The sequence below is a fragment of the Xenopus laevis genome, chromosome 7S (genome assembly GCF_017654675.1).
Source record: "Xenopus laevis strain J_2021 chromosome 7S, Xenopus_laevis_v10.1, whole genome shotgun sequence".
In the NCBI taxonomy this organism is placed as follows: domain Eukaryota; kingdom Metazoa; phylum Chordata; class Amphibia; order Anura; family Pipidae; genus Xenopus; species Xenopus laevis.
This window is the reverse complement of record NC_054384.1, coordinates 63,024,988-63,051,158: the sequence shown is the minus strand read 5'-3', so window position 1 is coordinate 63,051,158 and position 26,171 is coordinate 63,024,988. Positions and strand designations below refer to the sequence as shown.

Sequence of the window (26,171 nt, the reverse complement as noted above, 5' to 3'; positions counted from 1 at the left end):
AAAACTGAGCCTCAAGTAGTTTTCACTCTTCATAAGGAAGTACCATTTTAAAAAAGCACAATTTCTTACAAAATCTACATAGTATGTAGATAGTATGTAGATTTCTGTTCTGTTGGAAAAGTTTTTGGCTACCAATTTACACAGTGTCACACAGTGCATCAGAAAGGGGAACATAAAGGCATCTGTATTCTAATGATGCAGTTAGAAATACCCTAAATGCAATCATGTTATGTAGATATATTGTTATATAGGTATATAGCATTTGCCATAGTTATTGCAAGTGGATCCTTATTCTAACAGTTAAATATTCTGTTTTGCACTTAAAAGAAGCAATTCCCTCCCTCATATTTAAGACCTCTGTAGTCCTTATGTTGATCAATAGTACAATATCTGGCCTTTGTGCTTGGGGTTGAAATTAGGAGTTTCCAACATTTTAGCTAGCCCAACTGAAACATTTTTACTGTAATTTTGCTTGGTAGGGGGCTAATATGTATACTAAACATAGATTTATGGTATCTCCCAACCAACAATGTGACCAAACTAATGGTTCTTCTTTCTTCTCCTTTACTTGGTCTTCGCTGTATGCTTAACTGTGTTTAGTATAGGGTAAATAACATTCTTTATGTTATATTTGAGGCATGAGAAAACATGGGGGTAGTTGTTGCTGCTTTTTTGTCTTTATCAGGGTTGGCTCCTTTTAGCTGGTAACAGTTATAATGGCTTCAGCCCTAAGCTCATAATTCAGTTTTCAATAAACATGAGGCCTAGAGTGTGTTTTTTTATGATGTTAAGAATGTACCATCACTGTTCAGTTAAACCTGGCACTGATACTATTCTGCATGATTTTACTCCCGTTATTCAATTCCAGTGTAAAAGATTCAATGTTACGAAACATGATTTTTAGTACTTTAACTTAGTACAGAATAAACTATGCCATATCTAAAAAGATAATCATGCAGTGTCTCAACATTTTTCTATGGAAAAGGTCACTTTCTTCAGCAAACTGAAAGGAGGGATGAGCCAAAAAGATAGCAATGAAAATGTGCTGCCATATAGACAGTAAGAGTGATCTGTATGGATTTCTCTGTCACTGAAGGCACATATAAGTATTATTCACATACACTATCAAGGAGCATGATCTGACAGTTATTTGTTCTCCAGCAGAAGAATCAACATGCTCACCAAGATGCCATTATCATGTGCAAACTGCCTGACAACCTCTACTGCTCTTTCTCTATAAAAGAAGGTTATACTGGTTAAATTGTGTGCTTACGCATGGAACTTTCTAGGCAAATACTGATATTACAGGACTATTTTGTAGTTTTATAAAGTGCATAACATGCATGTCCAAAGCAGCCTTTTACCTATGACTTAGTGAGGAATTGAACAGTATGTACTATACTGCATTGTGCATATACGCCTACTACAATCATTTTATTAGACAAGAAGCCAAAAAACTCTTATCAATAAATATTTTTTCTTTTATTCAGCCAATCAGCAGGAAGCACATGGCAAACTGTCGCTGACAGTGTGAAAGTAGAGAAGCACACGGTAGTTGGGTTGAACCCAAATACTGTTTATCTTTTCATCATACGAGCAGTGAATTCATATGGAATCAGTGACCCCAGCCCAATTTCAGAACCAGTTCGAACACAAGGTGAGTTCAGTGACTTTCTCTGCATGTCAAAATCGTTCATATTACATGCAGTAAAGCATTTATAGTTGAATGCAGTGTCACCTTTCATTAACAAGCACCCTAAAGATGTAAATTGAACATAAATATGTGTTATGTGTGCTTGCCTAATGAAATATATTATGTCTGTCATTTCAGATGTCAGTCCTACAAGGCAAGGTGTTGATCATAGGCAAGTCCAGCGCCAACTAGGGGAAGTGGTGGTTCAGCTTCAGCAGCCGATTACACTTACATCCTCTACAGTGCAAGTTACATGGACAGTAAGTTGAATTTCAAAATTTAAACTGGATTTCATTTCTCACATATTTCAAATTCCATTACTCATGCACATTTAGAAACATGTAGAAGGTTTAATCCTTATGTAATAAAATGTGGGTTGAACCATAAATCCTTTTTAAAGGTAGCATTGGATTGCTGTGTATCTTGAACATCAGCAATCCAATGCTCCATTTATATTCAACTAGATGTTTGCTTCTGATGTATTATGATATATATATATATGATATATGTGTTGCTGTATTACAATAGAGAAGCAGCCTATATTCCTTTGTGTTATAAAAAAAATGTAAAGGTCGCTAGTTTTGTCACTAGTGACAATGCCATTTACCATTATGCCATCACAGCCTTCTTTCCATTACAATGTAGTAATTGTTGCTGATTTTAAAATCACACACACAGGATGTTACTTGATTTTATGTGGCTGTTGATATAGAATGCCGAATTAAAAACATTTTAAAAGGATAGTTCAAATTAATATTGTAGAATGATATTGGTTGCCATGGGAAACTGGCACTTCATTCCTTGTTGCTTTCGGCAACCAGTACCAGTTTTAACCAATCAGATAGCAAATGCCATAATTATAATAATAATAATAAAACATCCCCCTCTCATTTAGTCATCATCAAGTAAGGAATAACCACATTAAAATGAGTTACTTTATCTGGCTCTTTACTGACCCCCTTAAACACACACGCTTATGGCTTCTGGTTACCAATACCAAAAAAATATATATTTATAGTGCACCATAATGAAATCCAAATAATATAATTTTACTTTGCTGCCATATGTACAGGAAATCATAATGAGTAGCTCCTACATTGCAGGAGAAGCAAATTATAAACCCATAAAATCTTTATGCACTCTCTGCCATTTAATGACTTCTAATTTTGGTTGTCAGAATGGTCTTATAACATTTGCCACTTAATTTAGAGAACATTGGTTAAAATTAACAATGGTTAATTAACAATGGTTTGTAACCATTTGCATGTTTGTAATTGAAATTAGCCAAATTCTAGTTAATAAATTTCTCCACTGATCTAATTCTGACCTTTTGCCTTGAAATTATTCATTTCTAAGTATCAGATTAGAATACCTAGGGAATTGGTTGCATTTGTATTACTCTTGCATCAGATTTCAATTAAACAATTCAATTAAATCCCTCTCCATAGAGAGAGGTGTTCTACCTGAGTTGAGCTTATTGATTTCTCGATTTGTAACACACCATTTTTGGTTGTATTGCAGCTTATTTATTAGTATATTATTAGTTTATTGTGTTCTTTGAAGGAGTTTCTGTGTTTCTTTACTTTCCTGCATCTTCTAATGCTGAGGAATCATCAGTGTCATTAGCAACACATGGTATGACCTAGGGCAATGAGGAGCACTATTTTACATGTGTCACAAATGACACATAAATTAAATCTGTCTGTACATTACTTGCCGTTAAATGTGGTTTCCTTTTTCAGGTGGATCGGCAAGCTCAGTTCATCCAAGGGTACAGGTTGATGTACCGTCCAAAGTCCAGTGTTTGGCTTGTACAGGATGTGAAATCTCCCTCTGAGCGGAATACTATCCTTGTGGACCTCAAAAAGGGCACAGAGTATGAAATCAAGATTCGTCCTTATTTTGATGAATTCCAAGGCATGGACAGTGATGTCCTTTTGATCCGAACACCTGAAGAAGGTAAAGTGCCTAGCAATCCTTCAATAGAGTGCCTCATTGCAATCCTTTTTTTACAAAAAGCTATTCAGTTTCTCAGCACACAATGGAGATCTGACTATATACTATATACACTGAGAAAAACACATCAAGGGGGTTATTTATCAAGGTCCGAATTTATCTTAATATCGGCTGCTACAAACTCTGATCTTACCCGCTCGGGTTTTCCACGCTTATTTATTATTACATTTTCCCGAAAATTACCTTTGCAGGAAAAGCTCAGATTTTCACGATTTTTTTCATGAATTTTCCCCGAAATCTCAGAATTTTTCATCCAAAAACATCGTAAAATTGCCGAAACCCCCGACACAACCAAAAATCAATGGGACTGTTCCCATTGACATTTATGCAACCACGACAGGTTTGAGATGCCATGGTTTTATATTTGGGCTTTTTAGCCCTAGGGGTTTAATAAATTCCGGAAAATTATAACACAAAAAAATCAAAAAATTTTCGGATTTCGGGGAATTTCGAGCATTCGGAGCTTAGTAAATAACCCCCTAAATGTATATACTAGAATACAATGAATGCATTGTGCTTCATCAACTCTCTTTCCTTTGATCATTAATATAGGGTCAAATCTAAAAGCCATGGCACAGTGAAAACACTTATTTTTTACCAGTAGAAAATTTGCTACTTTACCTAATAACTAAAGCCTTCAAGCAAAAAATGCTGTCAATTAGTGTAGGAAAGTGCAGGACATTCTGTTACTAGAATTTAGAATTTGCAGAAATATATGTGATTTTAGCAATTAAAGTAAATGTTGTGGAATATTACAAAGGGCTTGCTTTTATGAAGGTACTGTTATTCAGGAGGCATGCAGTTTTATAAAGCCACAAAGAATGCAGTTGAGGATCTAGTCTGTATTATACATTCTTAAGTAACAAGCAGCCTGACAAATGTGTCAAAGATTACAATGAAAAGACTTGATGGTTGGAAGAATTATGCTGCTGAGAGAATGTAGGAAGAAAGCAAGATAAAACTTTTTTACCTATAGGAATAGAATGTCATTGCAATATCTAAAATTTATAGTGTTTACTCTTAATCAGATATTACATTTTCCTTGCCATCACAATATTTACTTCTTATACACTGTTTTTATATATTCATGACTTTGACTCGATTGTTCATGAAGCTGATTAGCAACCAGAATAATGTAATTTCTTCCTTCTATATCCACAAAACAAAGGACGTGATTACAACATGTTTTTGTTTTCTGCATCTTTCCAATATAAAAGCCTGTGAATGTCACATTGCTGCACGTCGTAACACAGGTTTACTAGATTTTTTTTGGCTATACTGTCCATTTTGTAAAATAGGTTTATTAATTCTATGTAAGAAGTTTCTCTAATGAAATCCTTTTTACTAGTAGTATGTCAGTCATCTTGCACTAATACAAAATCAGATTAATGCAGTTTTTGCTTGATAGTATTACAAGTAATCAGTAAGGTGGGCATAAGAAGGTGCTCCTAAATCCAACCAAAACAAGAAGCAAAACTGACACAAAGAAGTCAGGAGAACATATTGCATCTATCTGGCTGCATTTAAGAGCTAGGGGAAAGTTATAAAGTTTGCTGGGATTTTTAGCACGTTTATAAACACTTTTATTAAAAAAAAATAGGACAGCTGTATTCAGTGAGCATAAAATATTTCTTACACACAGATCTACAGAATATAGAAAAATAAAAACAGGCCTAAAACAGGTTTTATCATGTTGCTTTGCAATGTGTGGTTTTAATGCAACATACAATGTTGAAAGAACTGGCTTACTATGTAACAAGACAATAACGAACAATCTGTGGCTTTGGTGTTAATTTACATTTTTGTTCCGAGATATGTGGTTTGTGCCATCAGTCTTTCTATGAATATATTTTGGGATGCATGTAATGGGGTCCTTCTACTGCAATTGCCAATGAAAAACACTATATACACTCTGTTGTAATGGAAAATCTATGGTAATTGCTTTCAGTTTGACAGGTTTGGGTGAGAAGGATTTCTAAGCTCAATCAGTGAAGCAAAGTGACTTGCTTAAATGTCCCTAGATGATTGAAATTTAGAGCACTACGTTACTGTATATTCGGATACACTTTCTCCATGGCTTACACTTGCTTAACTATATCTTATCTGTCTCTTGTGCCATATACCTTTACAATTACATATGAAACGGATAATATGTCAAATAGAATGGACTGTGTGTGTGTGTATTTATTCGTATTTATGTAGTTGTATATATATATATATATATATATATATATATATATATATATTTATAAATAATCATCTCTACTTCACAGCATTTTAATCTTGGAAAGGTTCAGTGCAGTATCTTTAAATAAGAAAATAAGAAAAGCCCCATGTACTACCCTAGATAGTCCTCCCTCCCTGCTTCCTACCCTCATAGTACATTATTCCAGAAATTGTCCCTGGGACTTGGTCACTGGACACTGAACTTTTCAGAGCAAGCGCAGTTGTCATGAATACCAGCTGCTTCAACTGCTCATGCACCAAATATGGTGCACCCTTACAAGAGATCGAAGACCCGGAAGATGTCACCCATGAGCTCTGCTGCGATACGCTGCATAAATAATTGAGCATGCTGTCCAGGGGCACTTTCTAGAATAATACACTGTGCTGGTAGGAAGCAGGGAGGGGAGACTATCTAGGGTAGTAGGTGAGGCTTTTCTTATTGGGGGGGGGGGCAGTTCTCCTTTAAGAATGCATATATGTCAGCATAAATGGATCCAAGCCTTATAGGTCCCATAAGGCTTTATAGGTCAAAAAAGCTTATATCATATATTTGTGAGTTAGAAGTGCTTATTTTATATAACAATTGGTGTTTGATGTTTGTTTAATGAAAAATAAAAAAACAAACAATACAAAAAATATTGTAGAAGTGATACCTATATTGGCTAACAATAAAAATACATTGCAAGCTTTCGGAGCACCAAGGTCCCTTCGTCAGGCAAAATACGAAGTGGCCTTGGTGCTCTGAAAGCTTGCAATGTATTTTTATTGTTAGCCAATATAGGTATCACTTCTACAATACTTTTTGTATTTGTTTGTTTTTTATTTGTTATTTTTGCTACTGGCTAACAAATCAGGGGTGTTAGCTCTAAATGTTATATAGTATCTGACTATTGCTTCTCCTTGTTGTTTTTCAACAGTTCCAAGTGCTCCTCCTCAAGCAGTATCAGTTGTTACATTAGGAACAAATAACAGCACAAATATTAGTATATCCTGGGAACCTCCTCTAGTGGAACATCAAAATGGAATTATTCAAGATTATCGGGTAAGATAACTTTAGGTTTTTAAAATGTAAACGTTTTATTATTCATATCTTTTAAAAGGTTATTGGTTTTGGCTTTTTGCTACTTTTGGGGTTCACTAAGCGTATGTTTTCTATATGGCTTTAATTTATACTTATTTTGTTCTTAAGTGACGTTTTTTTGGCGCTATTTTCCAAAATGTTCATTAAATGAACCATTAGTCTGCTACCTACACACGTCTGTGTTTCCTACAGTGAGCTAATAGCACATATAATGGTAGCAGAAAGAAAATGAGAGGATTACAAAGTCAGCCGTAAGTGTAATTGTTAAATTGTGCATGAGTCCAGAAAACATGAGCATAGGCACAGTATTAAAAGCCTGCTGTTAGAAATTGGCTTCTTGTACAAGAAGAGAGTTTTGCTTGTCACATCCCTGAATCTTAGGAGCAACTTCTTACCATAGCTTTTATAACTGCTTCTTCCTGTTTAGCAGATACCTACTGTATAGTCTCTAAAAGAAAAACATGTATATGATGTTTTCAAATTGCATTAAACTAATAAAGGTTATATTCTTAATCATGATGGCTTATTTATTGGCTCTTGTGGTTAATTTAAAAAAAGTCATACTTGTTCCTAGGAAAAAATCTTGATTGATTGATCAAAAATAAAATAATGTATTCACAAACTAAGAAAATGTTATTTTAATAATATAATGTCAACATCCTGTTGTTTACGTGGTGTTTATGCTTTTAAAATACTAAACTAATATGTTGTGCATATTAAAAATGTATGGTAGAGAGCAAAACATGTTTAAATGTAATTGTAGCTAATACTAACAAATATATGCTTTTCATGTTTAGATTTGGGTCTTGGGAAATGAAACACGCTATCATATCAACAGAACAGTAGATGGTACTGTCCACTCAACTGAAGTAAGAGGCCTCACTCCTGGAGTGCTTTACCGTGTGGAAGTGGCCGCTGCTACAAGTGCTGGATTTGGTGTAAAAAGCCAGCCAATCACCATCCAGATAAGTGAGTGAGAAGAAAGATTCACTAAGTTTAAATTCATGTATGAAAAAATCAGCAAGAATATGACATTTGTTCAGTTAATAGAAGCAATGTATGTAAAATACAATAAGCAATTATAATTTGCATTAAACATTTAATTTTACTTAATAGTGGGTCATCAAAGAGAGTTGGAATGATTAAATACATAAGTATATTTAGCAAAAATTTGTCACTCAATTTCAGAGCCTACCTCAGATCATGTTCCGGTTGCCAGTGGAGAAAACGTCAGCTTGACTGAACAAATCACAGATGTTGTTAAACAACCAGCATTCATAGCTGGCATTGGTGGAGCATGCTGGGTAATTCTGATGTGCTTTAGCGTCTGGATCTACTGTCGCAGGAAGAAGAGGAAAGAACTGAGCCATTATACCGGTGAGTAACAGAAATGAACTTAAATGGGCAAGAGCACTTCATCCTTTGGCAAGCTTATTTGGAAAAGTCTTTTTAATGCTATATTACATCATAGACAACATTTATGGAACATCCAAAATAATTTATAAAGAAAATATGTTTTTATTAGAATTTACCTTAAATCTATAACTGAAGGCAACTTTTGGTGGGTGGGAGACACAACCTGGGTGGAGACAGTACATACAGCATCAATTTTCACCTCTACATAATATGCTCTTTTCTCTTCACACCTGTTGCTTCATTGTCCCCCACCTCCTTTATTTATTTTCCCAATTCTCTACTGTCTCCTCTTTATCTACGTCCACCTACACCACAATTCCTCTTCCTATCAACATCTTTCCCAGAACTCCAACTGCTGTTTTTCCAGCATCCCCATTGAACAGAAAATAATCAAAACTTAATTTAATGTATGCATAAAATGCACTATTTCTGGGATTTATAATTATGAATTTAAACTCTCATTTACTTTCTGTGGAGACTTGGAGAGGCAATATTAAAGCGCCAACTGAAAAAACTTTATTCAAATATGCAGAGAAGGGACCTTCTTTGAACCCTACTAGCTATCTATCTAATATCTAATATCTATCCAATAATGATTTTATAATGGTTTTAACCCTTTAAAAATATGATTTTATAACTAACATTTACTTTTGTATTCTATTTTTGTATTCTACTTTCAGCTTCCTTTGCATACACACCAGCAGGTAATATTTCAATTTCAGATACTAAAATGGGATTGGGATTAGATGGGAGTTTATTTGTAATAATGTTATAAAAGTAACTTTTTATTCTTTTCCATTTTACAGTATCTTTTCCAGAAAGCTCAGGACATATTACTGCAAGGTAAGAGGCACATGTTAAGCTGTTGGCTGAGGCCAAATAAAATTATTCATAGGTCCCCCCTGCTTGAAAGCTGAAAAAAACCCTTTTCATAGATCTTTTAAACCCCTCGTGCTCTGCAGATATAAACAGTAATGTCACCTTCTTTTCCAGCACATACTGTTTCATCAGTTTCCAAGAAAGATTTGCATAGCTTGAAATGAAAAATGGTAATCACAGCTTTCAGTGATGTTAACGTCACTTGTTTCATTTCCTATACAGACCAGGAATGCTAGCGACAAGTGCATCCAACTACCCTTGGCTAGCAGATTCATGGCCAGCAACCAATTTACTACGAAATGGAAAGCCAAAAGAACCTGCAGTGAACTGTTGCCCAGGAAATCACAATCCTGCAGAGAGATATTATAATGGTAAAGCCATATATTTTTACATACCTCATTACTTCCTGATAGGAGCAGTGGTTTTTTTTTTAGTTGTAGAGTTTAGGTTAGTTTAGCAAGTCATTTGTTATATACATTGTTGTCAATATTTCATCTTCTTTATGAAATAATTCTTTGAAATCATGTACTCTGCAGATTCAGTTCTAACTGGTTAAAGGCATTTGGGATTCATCTTATTCAAAGTTGGTTCTTGGGACATCCCTAAAATCTAAATTGTTTTTTTTTTTTTAAATAATTTTTTATGTGAAAGTATCCAATTATTTTGTAGAGATATTTAAAAAATATTCTATGTATTGCTAGTTGTCCATGTTAATATTTATATTGTCAACTTGGTTTGAATAGATGCTGGCATTTCCAACTATATTGCTCAGACTGAGAAGTTCGGAACAGCTGTTTCAGATGGTCCTATCTACAGTACCATTGATCCAACAACCGATGACATGCGAACTTTTAATGGTGCTTTCTCTCAGCATACTACACCTTATGCAACGACACCTGTTGTACCATATGGAGGCCAAAGCTTGCATTCTCCTGAATTAGAAGAGAACCAATGGAATGTACAGGCTGGGACTTCTGGTGTTCTTTATGCACAACCAGAACGAACAAAAGCAGAGAATGGTACTTACATTTTATTGGTAATTGGTAAATAGTTTTAAAAAAGTCATTCATATTCCTAAGGTACTGCATGTAAATTGTATCTCATTATAGCCAACAGGACTCTTAAAATAAGTAAAATACAAATTACTTTATGTAATGGACGCATGCCAAAATTATGTTGCTTCACCTTAAATTATTAAAATGTATCAGATATTTACCTAGAATCAGGTCCACCACAAGTTTTCAACATTATAACATTATAAAGCAGGATGCATGTCTTTTCAGCCTCCAAATCTGGAAAACAGAAGGCCATGGGAAAGCCAGTAAAAACACCATCGCTAAATTGGACAGAAGTCCTTCCACCACCCCCGCCTGCCAATGTGCTGAGTCAATACCAAGAAGGAGATACAGATGTAGATATGAGGTATGGGTGATCCTGAGTAATCCATTTAGTATCGGGATATCTGGACTATTGCCATGCATATCTTGCTTTGTGTTCACATGGTTATATGGTATGGTTATTTATTAGAAAACACAAACTGCCTTCCCATTAACAACCATTATTTACCTTAAACCATTCCATCTATTTTTAGCATTGGTGCTAAACTACATATACATATACAGCTATATTCCAAAATGTAAAAGTGTCTAGTTTTCACTTGAAGTTCCTAAGCAGTCTTTTCCATGTGAATAATGATAATAAAGAGGTATGTTAAAGGCCTGCTTTATTCATACCTTCTCCAACAAGCACATTGATAAGGCAGGCGGATCCCATACCTATACATTGCTCTCCTTCACTGTCAGTGGACAGCTGTTTTGTGAATTTGGTTGTTTATAATTTCCCTTTCCTCTTACATGTGAGACGTCAAAAGGGAAATAGTTCTTTGTAAGCCCAGACTATTAATGCAGGAGTGGTTATATGTCTCACCGCTGGAGGGTGGACAAAATAAGATTTATTTATTGTAATTACATTTCCCACCCTGCTCCACCTCTTCTCTTCCAGTTCCAGATTTTGTTATCATGTTTATATATTACTGAAAGCAATTATGCTGTATGCTTGGTGTATATACATATATAATGTCAGTATATTAAATAGTACTGAATGGCCAGCAATAAAGCAAGCTCAGGTCATCTCAAGTCAAAATTGTTTTCAATCCAAAACTGGGGCATACATAAAGGAACAGTAACAGTATCTTTGCTTTAGTAAGACTACTATGGTTTATATAAAAAAAAGTGGCTGTGTAACCATGGGGGCAGACATTCAAGCTGTAAAAGGAGAAAATGCACAGGTTACTTAGCAGATAACAGGTAGACTCTGTAATAGGCTTGAGTGCGTTGGCCTGAAACGTCGCCTAGTTTGTTGGCACAATAAACCACTTTCACAGAATTCAGAGTGCTGCAGCTTGTGTTTCTTGGAGGTAAACTCTGTAATAGAATACAATGGTATTCTGCAGAGTGCATCTTTTACTGTATCTGCTTTAACATGTTCCTTGAATTGCTGCCCCAATGGCTACTCAACAGCTTGTGTATATAAACTATAGCTGTGTTTCTGAAGCAAATACACCAGTTTTATCAGTGCAGGGCAAAACACTACATCATATTTTAATTACTTTAACTTGTTGTTGTTACTGTTTAATATGGATTTTCTGTGCTTCCAAACCATTATTAAACCTTATTTGTTATATTATAGCTCCGACACAGAAGAATGGTGCCCACCATTACCTGAAAGAACTTACCTTATGGAAAACATTCAAGAAGGCTGCCCACCTCCTCCACCTCGGGGTGAGGCTTCATCTCCTTCTCATTCCTATGGTCAGCAGTCAACAGCCACTCTAACACCATCTCCCCGGGATGAGATGCATGCCTCAGAAGATATTCCAAGGCTACATCAGTTTGAGATGCTGCCTCATCCCAGGTTAGCAATCTTAGACTGATTATATATACTGTATAAATATATCTTAAAAATGGAAGTTTAACTGATAAAGCTATAATGTTATATAAATACCACTAATATTGACTAACTTCTTTGTTCAAATTATTAGACGACTGCCAGCTGGATCAGTACCAATCCCAAGAGCTCCAAGTCCTCCTCTGACACAATCAAATCCTAGTCTACATACAGCCCTGGAAGGTTCTGAAGCACAATGGCAGGGACACAGGCGGAATTTAAGCCAAAATCCTAATATAAGTGTTGAAAATGTCAACATGCCAAATAGTGGTTAGTACTGACATAATGTACTTCATATTTAATTAACATATTAAATATACGGGTGTATATATGTAGTGGTTAGTACTGACATAATGTATTTTATATAGACGGGTGTATATATGTACTGTAGATAATGAATCAAGAATGTCAAGGAAAGCTGTATGTATGTATGTATAACTTTATTTGTAAAGCTCGGTTAATAGGATACCGTCATGGGAAATATTTAATAGCAGTTAATAGTGCTGCTCCAGCAGACTTCTGCACTGAAATCCATTTTTCAAAAGAACAAGCTGATTCATCTGACATGGTGCTAGACATATTTTCAGTTTCCCAGGTAACCCCAGTCATGTGACCTGTGTTTTGATAAATTTCAGTCACTCTTTACTGCTGCATTGCAAGTTGAAGTCATATCACCCCCCCCCCATAACAGCTCCTTGGTAGATATAACAACACTCAATAGTAAAAATCCATGTCCAACTGCAACTCCTTCAGTTACATTGAGTAGGAGAAACAACAGCCCACCTGAAAAAAGTTCCATCCTGAAGTGCTGGCTCTTTCTGAAAGCAAGTGACCAGGCAAAATGACCGGAGATGGCTGGCTATAAACCAATATTACAACTAAAAAAATAAACTCGTTGGGTTAGGAATGAAATTAAAAACTTGTTTCTGTTATTTTAATGTCTTTTAATCTAATTTCTTTCAGGAAAGTCACAACTAGGAGAAAATATAAGCACACCTCCAGGACAGAAATCACGAGCAAAGAAGAAGTCAAAATCAGGTCACTATCGCAGGGAAGCAAAACAAGGAGGTTAGTACCACAGCAGTGAATGGTCAGTTCATTCCATAATCTTTCAGTGTTGTTGAACCCTGAGTGACTGCATAGCTAATTTTACATAACATATTTAAATATGCATTTATTTATAGAATAAACAATATACTGCAAATGTACTCGTGCATTGGGAGCGTTACTGTATAGGTCCATCTTATTAGTATTGCTTATTTTTAAAATGGTTTAATAATTGCCAATAAACATATCTTTATTGCTTAAATGCAAATGTGTAGATCCCATACATATTCACTAGTTCTAGCTGCATTCATGCTGAGATTAAACATCACAGAAGGATAAATTATTAATCCCTTGTGTCTATACTCAGTAGTCCTGGTTTTCCTATCCCTCCCAAGTCATTGGGGTATTGGATAGGTTTAACTGCATCACACTTTGATGACAGATAGCAAACAAAGTGGTTTTCAGGCCATCAGGATGTCTCCTTGATAGAAAACATTCTCAGTATTGCAGGTCATAACTTGAAAAGCAGAAAATGAGATCCTTGCCCTATATTAGCTCCCAGTAGTAAACAGTTGCTTAAAATTATATTTGTGGCTTGATTACTGTAAAGAGGCCTTAGCATCCCTGCAGTGTATCATATATCAGACTCTACTGGGATACAGCAGGATACTGTATATCTCTTAAATCACTTACAGTATATGCGAGTGACCATTCTGCTGAAACCAAGACAGTACTACACACAGGGCATTAGATTATAGATTAAAAATAATTTTAAATTTCTTACCAAAATAGTTTTCCCCTGTTATAAGATATATGGATGCTAAAAGTCATGCCTATAAAGCCATGGACCTGCAGGCCCAGTGTTTTTACTTATAGTTCATGGAAATTTAATGTGAGGGTTATATGTCCATTAGTTTGCTGAGAGGGGAACAGAGAAGATGATGGTGATGATGATGAATAATAATAATAATAATAATAATAATAATAAATTGCTTACATTTAGAACATTTCTTATTTCCATAAGACAAAATGTACATTTTTTGAGTTGGTGATAATTCCATTTTAAGGGAAGTGCCTTCTTAAGAACAGTAGTGTATACTTAGGTAAACAGTGAAAAATAAATCTGTGCTGCACAGTTGCATTGCATTCTTGACATTCAGGATTAATTTACTGTTACAGCTTGTTTATGTAATATCCGTGATAAAATATGCCAGCAGAGCAGGTCATTTGCCAGATTTAAATAATTCAAAACACTAACAGCTTTTTTAAGTCTATGAGAAGGATAGAAATATAATTAAAATCATTCGAAATTGTTATGTCTAAAAAGTAATTAGCTTGCTTGGACAGTTCTGATTTTATGGATTTATTTTCTTTGGGGATTAAATCTCCTACCAGTGGGGGATCTGGTAATGCAGATTTACTGATGTTGACCTTGGATAAAATAAAGTTTGCACTGAGGAGATACATGTGCAAAATATAATGGTTGAGGACTGAATACCTACATTTTTATATGCAGGTGTATGTATAAATATATGTATACAGGTACCATGTTTTTATTATTATATAGAAAGAACGTTTGTGACTTCATTGAAAATGTTCATTGTATATTAAAGCATTGCTTGCACTTGCAGAGTTTTAGCATGAAAGAATAGAAGAAAAGTACCCCATTAAATAAATGTGCATTGGTTTGAAGGCTTTCTTTTAATCTCAACATAAATTAGTTCTCTCACTTTCACTGCAACCAAAGGTTTCCATAGACACATCATTTTTTAATGAATCGTTGCAGATCTTCCACCACCACCTGAGCCTCCTCCGGATGAGGAACCATGTTCTTCATACACAAATGGACCACGTATGGAATGTTCAGCTTCGTCTTTGGAAAGAGATACAAGTACTTCTTCGGTGGAGAGGAGAAATGGGGCATTACAACACCGAGGCGCAAGTAAGACATAATTATTAGCTTGTTCATTAGGTGTTACGACAATAAGTGGGATAATAAGAAACCTATACATATGTCTCTTTCCTAGGGATATTTAATCAGAAAATAGATGAGTATGTCAAGGCTCAGCCAGTTAACACACTTATGTGCCTTGTGAGATTTCAGATAAAGCGTGAGATATATATTATGTTCCTCAATATGTCATGTGATATCTATATAAATGTATATATATATATATATATATATATATATATATATATATATATATATATATATATATATATATATATATATATATATAAAGCTTATTCAGGCATATGCAAATATTGGTATGGACAAATCAGTGCCAAAATTCTAAATCAGTTTTACAAAATATTTAAAATATGCATGTGTGTAGATATTTTTTTTTTACATGCAATGCATTAAATCATTCATGACTTACATTACAGATGAAGAAATAATTCCTTACAGTAAACCTAACTTCCTATCCCGGAGTCAGATGTCAAGTAATTGTTCCACAACAGGAAGCAGCTCCTCCAGAGGGTCAGCTGGATCTAGAGGTCAGGCATCTGGAAGGAGCAAAACAGGAGAACGGAAAGAGGTAGGGTTCCTAAAACTCTGATTTAAAGAAAAACAGCCATGCTGTTAGTAAGCATATAAATTACAAGCAAGTAAATTACTTCTCAGATCTCTTTTCTGCTCATAATAAAGTGAATGGACTGTATAGTGGTAAATAATACATTTTGAAATGAATATACAAATCTTGATCTATTTAATTCAGGATAGTCCAACTTGTGATATGTGATGCTTTGAAAGCAGCAAGTTTTTTTTATTTTTTTATAGTGTCATCACTAGTGTCTATAGGTGAGCATTAAAGGAGAACTAAACCCCACAAAGGAATATGGCTTTATATAATGAACTCGTTGCACCAGCCTAAAGGTTCAGCATCCTTGTAATAGTAATGATCCAGGCCTTTAGAGTTAGAGTACATACAGGAGCTCACCATTTTAGTGTGTTTTGGGTAACTATGGAGAAGCTAAATTTAGCAGTTGCTGCAAATCACCAGGCTGTCAACTGTCTGTCATAGAAGCTGATGCTACAGGGATTATTTTTAAATTCTTATGCGTATATTTTCTGAGCTGCCATGTGATGTTAATCCAATAAAAAGTATTGTATCATGGCTTTTATATTCTCTATATACAATATATTGAGAGTAGCCCCCTAAGCTTAGGTAAGTGACAGCAGCACAGAACATCTGTTGGGAATCTACAGACAAGAAGATAGGGAGCTACTGGGGCATATTTGGAGGAACATATCTTCCTTATGTTAAATGGCTGTGATCGCCTTGGGCTGGCAAAGATCCCCAAAGCATAATCTGCACAATTTCTACTATATTTCTATATGCACCTACTTCTTTGTTAAACTGTAAAATATGTGTTAAGTGTATAAATATGTGTGTGTGTGTGTGTGTATAATACAGAATTACCTGGAATGCTTGGGACCTGTGTTTTTCCATCATTTGGATCACATACTTTTAGGGGGTTATTTACTAAACTTCGAATGCAAATGAAAAATGTGTACATTCTTTTTATAAAATTGAACTTTTAAAAAATCACAAATTTTTTAGAATTTATTAAACCCCAAGGATGGAAAAGTCAGAATCAAAAAATCCGACATCTTAGACCTGCCGAGGTTGCATATAAATCAATGGGAGAAGTCCCAATGATTTTCTGATGTGTTGGGTTTCGTGCAATACCCCAATGTTTTCGGGCAAAAAACATAAGAAATGTTTTCGGGTTTTTCTGGTGAAAAATCTGATGAAAAATCATGATTTTTTCCCGCAAATTTTTTTTGAATAAAGTGTATTAACAAATAAGTCGAAAAAACACTTGCGAATTTGGTCAGAGTTTTTTTCATAAAATATTGAGATAAATTTGGACTTTGATAAATAACCCCCTTAGTCTACTAAAAATATTTTACCTTTAAAAAATCCAAGAGGATTGCTTTACTATGGATTTATGCAGTTTATCTACTTTCTTTCTTTTAAGTACAAGACACTGATTAATTACAAAATAATTTATAAAAGAAAAAAACGAATTCCCTTTAAACCATATGTGAATAACACCTGGAACATAATAATGCAAATCTCTAGATTCATTTATTAGTTTCCAACCGTTGTGGCTTATTTTTGGAACACATACATTGCTTCTGTATTTTATGTTGTATCTATATTTAAATTCTACACTGCACGGTTACATTTCCCAAGCATTTGCATCTGGATACAGAGCATGACAGGCATTTCTACAGTATGGGATTTGCCACAATCCAGATTTATTATATGCTAGAATTTAAGTGCTCCCATTTAGCTTCCTCAATGCACAAGCACTTTCTTCATTGTATACATAAAGAGAGATTGGGAGAAGACTGAATAAAGTCAGTATAATTTCAAGGGCAAACAAATCTAAGAGATAATTTTATGCGCATGACTATTCTGACGAGGGACAAGAGAAGGTTAGGGAATTATGATTGTAGTAGTTCTTGAGTTACTATTAGCATGGGTGGAGACACAAGGTTCTAAATGAGGCAGGAAGTGAAGGGCACATTTATTTTACCTTGAACAGCTCCGACCCGCCCTCCCCAGAAAAAGGAGGTAGCTGGGTAAGGGGGAACTGTTAGCATACTGTCATAGTGGGAGAGACTACCTTGGGGGAGAGCCGGTGATAGTGGTAACAAGTGTAGGGTGTAACAGGAGTTAGGCCTGAGGCCAAAGTGATGGAAGGGGCGTCGGTTACGGAGGAAACCTTGTCCAGGAAGGACAGCAGACGGGCCCCTCGCTCTTGGGTACAATTCTTTGCAGCCTTCAGCGGTTATCTGATGTTAAGAAATTAATAGTTAACGGCAGGGCTGTGATTGGCTATCCCCCTCCTACTATGCTTCTGGCAGGGACCATTAGGACACGTCCACCCTCATTTGAAACATGGGCAGGGACTAGTGAACATCTAGGGGGAGCTCCAATATAGGGGACATTTTTAAACTTTTGGCCCAAAGTGAAACCAGCACTATGTACTCTTCATTAACCCCTAGAAAATTAGGGTTTTTAAAATTGCATTCTATATGTCTCCTTTAATACAGTGCATATTGTTATGCAGAAGCACTTCATTCAACACAGTGTTAAGCTAAAAAAAAGTGTATAAAATGTTTCCTTTTACACCACTTGAGAAACAAATTAACTCAGAGGGAGAGAGCTGCAACAGCTGTAAAACATGTTCTGCCATCTCTTCCATCATCCTAATGGATAATCTAAATAAAATTACCATTGGAAAACTTCTGATCAAGTGCTAAAATAGCTGTTTCTGATTTACAAATTAGCAAAATGTAAACAGCAATTCAAAGTTAATTAGAAGAAATTCATTTGGGCTGGGTTTAAAAAGAACGCATATGCCACTGACAGTAAAGATGGGGAGAAATCAGGATATATTTTACATACTGTATAAGCATTTCAAATGAAATGCAAGAACTAACAATCATTTCTTTCTTATCCTGGAGACAAAAGTTTGTAGCTTGCTGTGCATGTGAATAGTTATTCGTTTAACATTAGGTGGTGTTCTATCATTGCCGTCAATTCATACAGCGATGTATATATCCTGTCTCTGTAAAGGGCAGAATCTATAAGGGTTTTATTTTGAACTGTTGTCTGGGAGCCTTTTTGTTCAGTCATGTAACAAGGATCTACTCTTAGTGGCTCTTTGTAAAGAAAGAGTTGCCCTCAATAGAAGATTTGGTTACATGACTTGCACAGCATGCCTGGGGACATCTTAAATCAGCTCAGGTTTCCCAGTGTTTTTCCCAACAGTAAATGCCTTTTACATCTTCACTAAAATCTCAACAACTAAACTTCAAAGATCCTGAAAGGAGCACCTCTAGCCTGTGCATAGCAGCAGAAAAATAAAAGAATCAAATATCAAGTTTAAGAAACACTATCACAAGGCAGACATGAGACATGAAAGTTATTCTTTTTTCCCAGGAGAAAATATCTACTTTTTCTGAACTTTTTTTGCTTTAGGTGACATAGTTTTGTTGAACTTCAATAGCCTTAACAGTATCAATCAGTACATGTCATTGAATATTGACGAGCATGATTTTATTAGAGAAGTTATAGTCAGAGATTGGTTTCCAGGAACAGAGCATGCATTTGGCCTTGCTTTATTGTGTCTTTTCAGATTCTTGCCTTTAAAGACAAATGAGCCACATAGCTTAAATGTTTAGGTAATGAGTAAAATACTCCATGTTTGTTTTGTGAGGGGGTCAGGGATGCTCTAATGTCCATGGATCAGCACATTAGTGAGCAAATACATTCAACCCTCAAGTTGTTCTTAGTTCTCCTCTTTGTTAATGCATGGAGATGCCATCACACCTAAGCAGCTTAATTATATCCATTTGGTTGGCCCTGAATTTAATCTTGTTTTTGGAAAAAAACCTTTGTACAGGTATGGGATCCATTAACCCGGAAACCAGTTATCCAGAAATTTCCGAATTACTGAAAGGCCATCTCCCATAGACTACATTCTATCCAAATAACCCACATTTTTTAAAATTATTTCCTTTTTCTCTATAATAATAAAACAGTACCATGTACATGATCCCAACTATGATATAATCAATCCTTATTGAAAGCAGAACCATTGGGTTTATTTAATGTTTTTATGATTTTCTAGTAGATTTAAGGTATAAAGATCCATATTACAGAAAAATCTGTTAACTGGAAAGCCCCAGGTCCAGAGTAGTCTGGATAATAGGTCCAATACCTGTATTATTTAAAGGAAAATTGAATGATTACAACGTTAACCTAACTCGGGATATATTTTGTTATCACAAAATCATCTATAGATTGCACCTTTTAAAATGTTTAAAATAAAATTAACACACATTCAGATTTTTGTTAGAAACACATAATATGTTTTGTGTATTAAAATAAGTTTTTCTGTTTTTTTTCCAGGAAAAGAGATGAAGAAGCCCCATAATGGCTATTAAGGAATCATGTTGGTTAAGGTTTCCTGTTAAGATCTGCAAGAAGATTCTTTGTTAAAGACACTTTAAAACTGTTCAAAATATTTTCCATTCGTTGCTTATTTATGACCTTTTTTGGGACTTCTTTTCCTATTTTACATGTAAATACACCTGTTTCCTGCGAATAAGCGGAGTCTGAAATCCAGGAAATGAACTATATTTATAAACAGTAAAAGTTAAAAGGCAAATTGTACATTGAAATGTTGCTGTCTTAAATGTGCCAAGTTTTATAACAAGTCGGATACGTTTGCACTCTTGCATTTAAAGAATGACGAAAGCACAAGGCTGTGTGTTGCATGCTGTCCCTTCAAAGAATGTGTTATGGAGAAAGCCAACATCAATTTATGGTGCGTGGAATTGAACCAGACCTACGGTTATCAAGGACATTTGACTTAAAGTTATTGTGGTTTGCTTACAATACAAGAAAACTAAGGATTGGGGATGCTAAGTTTTCTATTGCAATCAAAATTTCGGCATTATTATGAACTGATATTTATGTTGGTGCTCCTGAAATATTGGGAAAGGACCACGGCAAACAGAAGAGACACTCATGAACATTGGTAATCATTTTACAAAGATGGTGATGAAAATGAGCTTGCTGTATGACAGACAGGGATGTCTCCACAACCTTTTATGGTACCGTAAGTTGCAATCTGCTGCTTTTAAGGCAGCATGTAATGATTGCATTATGGTAACTAGGAAACTTATTTTGTATGCTACAAATAAAGATTTTTGCTAAACATTCCAAAGGCTTTTTTTCCCTCAACTTTCTCTGTGTGCATATCCATAAGTTAATATTTATAGCACTACTTGTGTACACAGTACTGTACAGAGGAATAATTATGAATCAAACATTAATGAATCAAACAGGAGTCAATAAAATAATAAATACTAAAGATTAGTGCTAAGAGTTAAAGAGTCAAGCAATATATATAACAATATGCTTAACGTGATGAAACACTGCTTGATAAAGGGTTTATCCAGATCGCCAGGACCAGTAGGTGAGTTGGTGTAAAAAGTGTCCTTTGCTGACAATGCTGCCTACTCTGTGTTGGCTTATTTCTGGTTCTTAAGAGCTGTAATAAAAGCATTAATTACCAACAAACGCCTCAACAGCACAATGTACACCTCTTAGGTGTCTCATTGCAGTGTATATTGTCTAAGTTAAAAAACAGTAATATGGCTGACAGCACTGGTATGGAAGACAGCAAGATAATTTAATAATAGAGAGTTTACATACCATCTAAGACATACAGTTCTTACAGTGCCCTTCCCTATTAAAAAAAGTTCCACATGATATAACTGAAACCTCAGCACTAGTGATGGGCAAATCTGACCTGTTTCAATTCGGCAAAAATTTGCCGAAATGTATTTAAGACATCAAAATGTTTTATTGATGCGCGACAAATTGCGCACCAAATTTTTGACACGTGCGAAAAATCTTTTCACCCATTAAACTCTATGGGTTTAATTTTTCAGCGAACTTGGCGAAAAATTTTGCTCATCACTACTCAGCACCTCAGTGCCTAAGAGTGACAAAAGCATGCCACTCATTTGGCTCCCTAAATTATGCATCCCGATTATTTGTTAAAGTATGCTGAGAGTTTTACAAAGCATGGGCATATCTTAATTCAACAACACAAACATCCCTATTAATAGTTTGTGAATTTGGCACTGGTACCCATTTTGCTTGTTTATGGGGATAAAAGTATCAGATTACCAAACTGATACTTGTTTAGTCAGGTGAGTTATGTCTGGGTTCCTCCTAGAAGCTTTTCTATACTTTTTTTTGGGGGGAGGGGGAGAACAATTCTTGCACTGCTCCATAAGAGTCATTAACAACCTGAAGGATAAAGTAAAAAACAACAAAAAACAGATGTTTTATTGTTTATTGCAATCGATGCCCTTTAGGTAGAAGAATTTTCTTGCCTTTTTGGCAGAGCCTTGTTTACTTATTGTATCGGTTATTGTTATCATTATTTTGGTATATAATGTTCAAGGCATACAATAATTTATTGTACAGTGCTGCCAAATTTGTTTGCACTATAATTTATACAAATATTAATATGTTCATAGTAATAATAATTACTTTGGAAAGAGGGAGCAGGTTAGCCCTATCCTTACTGCTGCTGCATCTGAATGAAGTGCAAGTTAGGGCACAGTTAGGGTGCAGGAGGTGGGACACCTACATGGCTTCCTACTCCAGCCTCTAATGAATACAGCAGTGCCACTAGCTTTAATTCAGTGGGTTGAACAAAAAGATTGCATAAAAATGTGAGGAACTAAAGCCTTTTTTTAACACAATCACTTCATTTCAGGGGCTCAAAAGTAATTAGACAATAGACTCAAAGGCGATTTCAAGGGCAGGTGTGGGCAATTCCTTTGTTATGCCATTATCAATTAAGTAGATAAAAGCCCTGGAGTTGATTTGGGGAGGGTGCTTGTATGTGGATGGTTTTGCTGTGAACAGACAACATGCGGTCACAGGAGCTCTCCGTGCAGGTGAAACAAGCCATTCTTAAGCTGCAAATTTCATTTAAAATTCATTGTGGTAATGTACAGAACCAAAATTAGAAAAAAATTGTCCCTGTCCAAAGATTTATGGGCCTAACTGTAGTAGTGTGAGAGAGAGGGAAGTAGAAGAGGGTTGTAGTAGTATATAAAGTAAAAAAGTAAAGAATAATATATCTAAGTAGCATTAGCTTAGTGGTATAAGTACTGAGTTCAATGCTATCGTAATCCCTTTAATAGGATAAGGTGGACTGATCAAATCTGCTTGGGTAGCCCTATTGCCATTCTTTAAATACAGGGCTGGGATACTGCGACTGCCTCAAAGTAGTTGGTAACTATGGTCTGTGCTCCCATGTATTGCATGCACTTATTTTGCTGTCTGCAAAGAAAGAGAGTCATAGGCAATGTTCTAGTTTTGAAGAAGCAGAATTACATTTTTGTGCCCAAATCCCAGAACTATGTGGCCTTGTTTTGCACAACATAGCACTGAAGTCAAGGCGAAGTAGAATGACTACAGCAAGGGCCCACATCAATCTAAGCATAGTATCCAGTGAATGAAAATGGCTAATGAAGGCATATTTTATTGTTGTGACATCTTTTCCTTTCATTGTGTACTTGTGTAAAGATTACAAAAATAAGGGTAGAATTACGATATTTGTTAACTATAAACAATCTCTTGGTGAAAATAGCGTTGACAGCAATTTAAATTCGCAATTTGCAAAACCGTTTTGGAAATATTTTCTCCGCCACTAAAGTCGTGGCTTAAGTGTATGCATAAATACTCTAAACTTGAGGTTTTTGCCATAATTAAAAAGGTCTTATAGACATTTGCAGTGGGAAAAAAAATTATCAATTCTGTTTGCACATTACATACACAACTCTTATTCAGCTTTATTAATATAACCATGCGCAGGGCAAATATATTCACTGTTCAAACCATTCTGCCCTGCACAAAGTTTATAAATGAGCCTCATTGTGAACAATAAATGCTCAAAGGCTAGAATAAGACATTATTTATTTTTTCCATTGAAATAGGATTCACCTGATTTCACGGAGGAATGGAATGTACAACCTATTAGGGATGGCAGATGTTAGACATGATCCACTTGTTGAAAATCATGATATCTTTTAAAATAATAGTAGACTTTTTGTTCAATCTTCTAACACCATGCCTGTATTGTAACTTCTGAAATTATAGGCTCAAAAGATTCCAGGGGAAGAAAAGCTAGATAATTAAAATTCCATGCTTTATTTGTATTACAGATGGTGCCAGATGCTAGGTTTCTAATGGTTAAACAGCTTTAGTGTAATTTCGCTGTACATCCTCCAATAAGCCTGAAAAGGGACACCTGGACGCAGGCAAACTAAAGCAATCAGACACCATTCAACTTCAGACAAAGTGGAAACATGGCAGATAATAAATTGTTCATCAACTTTGGGATGTTAGCACATCCAAAAATAACATACCGGATAATGAGTGAACAAGCAGTAAGTCTGTCATCTGTGATCTGTAAAATGAGAGCTAATAGGATGGGAGATCCATTTTCAAGGAGTGAAAGATTTGTAGGGTATAAGAATCGTATAGTCATTATTGTTCTTTACTCCCTTCTTTGTCTAAAGGTCCAGCTGGAAACTGTCTCAGCAATCCCCTGTTAACTTTCCACTTGTTCTGTCTTTTCCTTCTGAGTATAAATAGTCATCAGATTACTGAACATTTTAGCAGTTAAATGTTTGACAACCATTAAATATCTGCAAAATAAAAAAATAATTGAGTTGAAACTATGCCAGTCTGAGAAGGCTAAGTATTATGACATTACAAGTGAATACATAAGAAGCAGAAGGTTTTTTTCTGTCTTAACAATTAAAATGAAAATTAATATCTATTATGTTTCCTATTTACACCTTTGTGATTCACACGCAGTACTGGTGAGATATATATATGCCACGGTTGACTATGGAAATCATTTGAAAATATTTTGCCCAAATGTTGATGGGGACATGTACCTTCAATAGCAATATCGCTCCAATCAAGTGGTGCTGGACTACAGCATACTCTAGCATATTATTAAGGGGCAGATTTATCAAGGGTTGAATTTCAAGTTCATTGGAGTGAACTTGAAATTTGACCAATTGCAATTTATTAAAAAGAAATCTAATTTTACAAAATCGGATGAATAGGATTGACCCGCAAATTCTCAAAACTTGAGTTTTTATCTCTGAAAAAAACTTTAATGTCAGGAAATCTGCAAACAACTCTGAATTGATCCCAGGATCATGTCTTCCATAGGCTAAAACAGCAATTCAGCAGGTTTATAGTTTTGAGGTAATTAGCTAGGCCCTTAATAGAGGCTTATAGAGGCCTACGTGACAGAAAAGAAATAGCCATACTTCAGCCATACTGTTATTTACAGCTAAAAGTATGCAGTCTCTGATGTTTATCATAAGTTATGGAAGTTTTTTTAGATCTAAAAAGGGATCATATCAGCCACCATCATGCCTGGAATAGTCAAGTGTTATAACCAAAGACCAAGCAGACCTAATGTATAACAAAGAAGATGAACTGATATGAACAAAAACCTGAACTTTGATTAGTTAAAATATTGGTAAACAAGGTCACTGGACATTGATTGGTTTAAGTATTGGACTGAGATGGATGTTTTGGAATAAGAGGTAGCATGGGTGGTTATAAAATAAGCTAGGAATAATGTGAGTTTGGAAGACTTATGTACATTGTTCTATTTACATCTGTATTCTCCACCGGAATATTAAAGCTTGGCTTTCTGTCAATTCCTTCCTGGTGGTATTTTATCCAGACAAGATATGCTTCCCCAGTAAATTGCCTCACAGTATGTTAGAGACCAATGAGATGACTAACATAGGACTTGGAAAGTGTTTGCTTGGTTGAGCAACACTCCAATGGAAGGTATGTTTTCCCTTTAAAACTGGGATGCCTTCTTTGAAAAACCAAGGAATCAAATTAAATTATATAAAAACCCTATAAGTTAGTGGCTTTTAGATTTTGTGCGTTTTCCTTATGTTTTTTTTTTTTTGGACAGTCTAAACAGTATTTAAACTCAATTAAATAAAAAGGAACAAACCCCCCACAATTCTGCAGTAAAATTAAAGAGCAATACAATGAAGAATTCCCTAGAACAGAGCAGAAACTGTCTTGTGCAGCAGAATTTTATAAAGATGGACACCCTCTTAAACCACAAACGTTATATACAACCTGAATGGAACATGGAACATTGTTATACATATATATCAAGATATTACTCCCATGTACACAACTTCTCTTCTCCCTTTCCGTAATAGCTTTGAATGATTAATTTATATCAGTGCATTAAACT

At 35.2% G+C, this 26,171-nt stretch overlaps 1 protein-coding gene and 1 long non-coding RNA gene across 7 annotated transcripts in view; both read left to right on the top strand.

The window, feature by feature from the left end:
* robo3.S (roundabout guidance receptor 3 S homeolog) overlaps window positions 1–21,054 on the top strand; it is a 239,363-nt gene extending 218,309 nt beyond the window's left edge. For all 6 annotated transcript variants that reach the window (XM_041571321.1, XM_041571320.1, XM_018241662.2 and 3 more), the window contains 17 exons: window positions 1,491–1,657; window positions 1,832–1,953; window positions 3,436–3,652; window positions 6,853–6,977; window positions 7,814–7,985; window positions 8,205–8,393; window positions 9,113–9,136; window positions 9,239–9,275; window positions 9,534–9,682; window positions 10,055–10,330; window positions 10,595–10,733; window positions 12,000–12,224; window positions 12,352–12,527; window positions 13,221–13,325; window positions 15,091–15,246; window positions 15,693–15,844; window positions 20,240–21,054. In XM_041571321.1, coding sequence (XP_041427255.1) covers window positions 1,491–1,657; window positions 1,832–1,953; window positions 3,436–3,652; window positions 6,853–6,977; window positions 7,814–7,985; window positions 8,205–8,393; window positions 9,113–9,136; window positions 9,239–9,275; window positions 9,534–9,682; window positions 10,055–10,330; window positions 10,595–10,733; window positions 12,000–12,224; window positions 12,352–12,527; window positions 13,221–13,325; window positions 15,091–15,246; window positions 15,693–15,844; window positions 20,240–20,251 — 2,443 coding nt within the window. In that variant the 3' untranslated portion in view covers window positions 20,252–21,054. The remainder of the gene's footprint in view (window positions 1–1,490; window positions 1,658–1,831; window positions 1,954–3,435; window positions 3,653–6,852; window positions 6,978–7,813; window positions 7,986–8,204; window positions 8,394–9,112; window positions 9,137–9,238; window positions 9,276–9,533; window positions 9,683–10,054; window positions 10,331–10,594; window positions 10,734–11,999; window positions 12,225–12,351; window positions 12,528–13,220; window positions 13,326–15,090; window positions 15,247–15,692; window positions 15,845–20,239) is intronic.
* Window positions 21,055–22,750: 1,696 nt separating this feature from the next.
* Window positions 22,751–25,608, top strand: LOC108704931. Its single transcript, XR_001933708.2, has 2 exons — window positions 22,751–22,812; window positions 24,085–25,608. It is a non-coding gene; the product is annotated as an uncharacterized LOC108704931 (long non-coding RNA).
* The last annotated feature ends 563 nt before the right edge of the window (window positions 25,609–26,171 follow it).